Here is a 4,052-nt window from a genome sequence, read left to right as displayed (position 1 = left end):
AAATCTTTATAAAGCACGTGGTGTTTAAGATGGACTCTAAAGGATAAGTAGATGGCCACAGGCCAAGGTCATTCCAAGTAATAATGACCTAAGCAAAGGCATGCTTGTGGGAGTGGGTGGGAGAGCAAGTGATGTCACGTGAGCTTTGGGTGGTCACAGATTATAAAGGAGAAGAGCAGACCAAAGCAGCATTTGGAACCACGGTTTGAAGGTCTCTGGGTTCCAAGCTTAGAACATTTTTTTTAACATCACAAGTAAAACTTTTTATTTGTCACCATTGAAAGTCTTAATTTTAAACAGATTCCTCAACTGCTGGTTCATAGCCATCAACTCATCCAACTCCAGCCCCTATCTCATTCCTAGTAGCTTTTCTGAAATTATTACCACCACTGTGAGGCTCTTTGAGTTTTCCCTATTCCAACTTGGGCTTCTTCAGCATTTCACTTTTGTAACAGTGACAATCATAGAGCAGGTAAATAGGTTGGCATGCAACTCTATATCTCTCCCAATGTGTCTGGAATCAATTTATTGACCACCTCTTTCAAGTCATGTCTGTACCTCTCAGGTGATGATTTCCATCTTCTTCAGGATTTTTTTAAAGATTTATTTATTTATGCATACAGAACTGGGGTACAAGCCAGAGGTGCAGGGGCGGTGAAAGGATTCACCAGGGATAGAGTGGGGAGCAGAACAGCCAGATCGACGAAGTACACTGCTGAGGGGATCAGTGGGCGGGTCAGGAGAGGTCTGCCACGCCATGTGGTCACTTCCGAGGCAGGCGGGGTTCGAGCTCATGTGGAAGTGGCTTTAGCTTCTTAGTGCTGTGCTTTAACCCGCTGCGCCACCAGGGAGGGCCCTCTTCAGGATTTTTAAGGGACCTGTTGGTGCTGAGCTTCTGCGGTCTTATGTGTCTGATTGTTGTGTTTTTTACTATTTTCAGCACAGAATAGATAAAGCAAATAACCAACAGTCTTGACATCAACATGGGCCTCATTCATGGTCAGCCATTTTTTGACCACATAGCACATTTTATCTTGGATAAGATCCATGCCATAAAAGTTAGTCAGATAGTTTTCGCCATGAATAACTAAAGAAATTAGCTTGAATTTTCTAAATGCAACTTCATTATCTTGAACGTCAGCAAGATTTACTTCAAAAACATAACCCTGAAGTCCATCAGATGCCATCTTGGATCTTTGAGTTCTCATGACTAGTGTTTTTCCAATGTTGCTTGCGTTAAACACAGCTGACAGTTTCACATCATAGCAATATTTCTTAGGAAATAGATCAACTTTCTTCTTGACTCTCTTTTGGTCCCCTTTCATAGTTGTTTGTTTTTTCCAGCTACTATGGTGCTGCTCAGACAGACACAAGACAGCTGAAGAATTTGTATTCTGTAGCTGTATGGGCTTGCTGGGGCTGTCGTAGCAACGCATCACAAGCTGGATGTCTACAGAGCAGACATTTACTGTCCAGAGCTATGGAGGCCTTTAGTCACAGATCAAAGTTATGACAGGTTTGGTTCCTTCTGTGGGCTGAGAGAAGGATATACTTCGGGCCCGCTTGTAGACGACCTTTTCCCTGTGTCTTCACATTGTCTTCCTTCTGTCTGTGACTGTGTCCAAATCTTGTCATAGAATAACACTAGTCAGATTGGATCAGGGTCCAATCAGGGTAACTTAATTACCTCTGTAAGGAATCTGTCTCCCAATAAAGTCATGTCATTAGGTACTAGAAGCTGGGGCTTCAACATAAGAATTTACAGGCGGTGGAGGTGTGGATATGTGCCCACAATTCAACCTATTAACACTAGTCAGGCAGATGGTTCAGCAAGTTTATGGAGACTGGTTTATTTTTAAGAAAACTGTTTAATGTCAGACTTTCAAATCAGGTACATAAAATGAAGTGATGCAAATCATATGAGTAAAGAGGATAATAAATTCCATAATGCATTGCTTTCATGAGAAGAAAAAACCTTTCTATTTCAAAAGAATAACTGCAGACATTTTTTACATTAAGAAAAAGGGGCAGGGCCCTCCCTGGTGGCGCAGCGGGTTAAAGCACAGAACTGAGAATCTAAAGACGCTTCCGCATGAGTTCGATTCCCGCCTGCCCCAGAGGTGACCCCATGGCTTGGCAGACCTCTCCTGCCCGCTGCTCTGCTCCCCTCAGCAGTGTACTTCGTCGATCTGCCTGTTCTGCTCCCCACATTGTCTCTGGTGAAGCCTCTCACCGCCCCTGAGCCTCTGGCCTGTACCCCAGTTCTGTATGCACAAATAAATAAATCTTTAAAAAAAAAAAAGAAAAAGGGGCAGTTGACTGGTTGTTTGTGGATGGTGACTAGACACTTGGTGTGGGGAGATATATACAGTTGCTGACATGGGAAACTGTACCCCCAAAGCCTACATGTCATGTTGTAAACTTATATTATCTCAATAAAAAGGAAAAGGAGTAAGAAAGGGGGACATCATTTATGTCCAGGGAGATACCTTTGTTTAGGAAATGTCTCCATGACCCTGGAGCTTGAATGGTGAACCCCCATGCAAGTCCTGGACATTGAAAGAGCAGAATAAAATGAAAGAATACATTTTCAAGATGAGGAAATTGAGGCTTAAGAGGTTAGTTGACTTCTTCCAGGCACACTGCTAATAAGTTGGACTAATTCCAGAAATCTGGGACTTCAATTCCTTGTTTCCTACTAAGCTCTTGATAATAGGAACACCTTGCCTTCTCATAGCCATTCCATATAGAATCTACCTAACTATGCAGTGCCCTAACTATGCAAATCATTCTACTAAAGAATGATTTGGAGAAAGGATATGAAATAAGGAGGAAGGAAGGTGAGAATATGGAGAGGGGGCGGAGGGAAGAGAAAGGTAGAGGAAACAACAAGGAAGGAGAAATGGAGCTGGACCTTTGGTATGGGGGGAATAGACGGGGAACCTAATACAAGCACCACTGTAAGTTTTTTTTTTTAAGAGTTTATTTTTTTATGCATACAGAACTGGGGTACAGGCCAGAGGTACAGGGGCGGTGAGAGGATTCCCCAGAGACAGAGTGGGGAGCAGAACAGGCAGATCGACATCGACTAAGTACACTGCTGAGGGGAGCAGCAGGCGGGTCAGGAGAGGTCTGCTGTACCATGTGGGTCACCTCAGGGGGCTGGGATCGAACTCATGCTAAAGTGGCTTTAGCTTCTTAGTGCTGTGCTTTAACCTGCTGCGCCACCAGGGAGAGCCCACACCCTAAGTTTAGCCTCAAGTGGTACATAGGGAAAGAAAACAAAGAAGAAAATTAAAATGACAAAAATGTTTAGACTCTAAACCAAATTATTGGTCACTACAAGGGAAAAGGATGTCAATTCTATGGCAAAGGGCAGATTTGGACTAATAGTGGTGAACTGAATATAGAAAATATACATCGATTTATAGTGATGCGCACTAGAAACACAGTGTTATAATGCAATCATTTCCATAAAAACTAAACTGTATATTATATTGTGAGCAATATGGTCCCCTCCTTTCAAAAACAGTTGTACATGCAATCCCCTTTTTCTAGTGGTGTTTGGGGGCATTGCTTAGTGAGGTAGATTCTATATGGAATGGCTGTGAGAAGGCAAGGTGTTCCTATTATCAAGAGCTTAGTTGGAAAGAAGAAATTGAAGTCTCAGATTTCTGGGATTAGTCCAGCTGATTAGTGTGCCTGGAGGAAGTTAACTAACCTCTTAAAACCTCAATATCCTCATCTTGAAAGTGGGGACAGAAATGGGACCTATGTCCTAAAGTTGGTGTTTGTGAGGATTAAATGTGGTGGTATGGTTGTAAAATATTTGGAGCAATGCCAGACCCATAGTTAAGTGCACAATAAATACTAGCTGTGGAAAAAGTCAAGGGGTACTTGGAATGGGGGCTCAAAACATATTTTCCCCATTAATTATTGAAAGTCAAAGCCGGGAGGAAGGAAATCTTAGGAACACCCAGCCTGGGAGCATATGGGTGGGACTGTCGGAGGGAGTGTGCAGAAGAATGAAATTAACAGAAATTCCTGGAAGA

The 4,052-nt window shown here is 42.7% G+C and overlaps 1 protein-coding gene across 1 annotated transcript; it reads right to left on the bottom strand.

Annotated features, from left to right (window-relative positions):
• Nucleotides 1-561: 561 nt before the first annotated feature.
• Nucleotides 562-1,436, bottom strand: LOC101637226 (40S ribosomal protein S3a-like). The gene is made up of 2 exons (XM_012727071.1): nucleotides 878-1,436; nucleotides 562-599 (listed from the first exon to the last, which is right to left on the bottom strand). The coding sequence occupies exons 1-2, from the start codon at nucleotides 1,434-1,436 to the stop codon at nucleotides 562-564; spliced, it is 597 nt and encodes a 198-aa protein (XP_012582525.1).
• Between the last annotated feature and the right edge of the window lie 2,616 nt (nucleotides 1,437-4,052).

Source organism: Condylura cristata, unplaced genomic scaffold (genome assembly GCF_000260355.1).
Source record: "Condylura cristata isolate star-nosed mole 26May11 unplaced genomic scaffold, ConCri1.0 scaffold00019, whole genome shotgun sequence".
Lineage (NCBI taxonomy): Eukaryota > Metazoa > Chordata > Mammalia > Eulipotyphla > Talpidae > Condylura > Condylura cristata.
The sequence above is the reverse complement of the archived record's forward strand: the minus strand, read 5'-3'. Positions and strand labels throughout refer to the sequence as shown.

Bases quoted from the DNA above. Each gene is read 5' to 3' on its own strand.
- LOC101637226 (XM_012727071.1), bottom strand. From the start codon at position 1,436: ATGCGTTGCTACGACAGCCCCAGCAAGCCCATACAGCTACAGAATACA. The intron at 600-877 runs TCCCTTAAAAAT...ATAAATAAATCT, and splicing joins AGAAGCTCAGCACCAACAGG to TTAAAAAAATCCTGAAGAAG.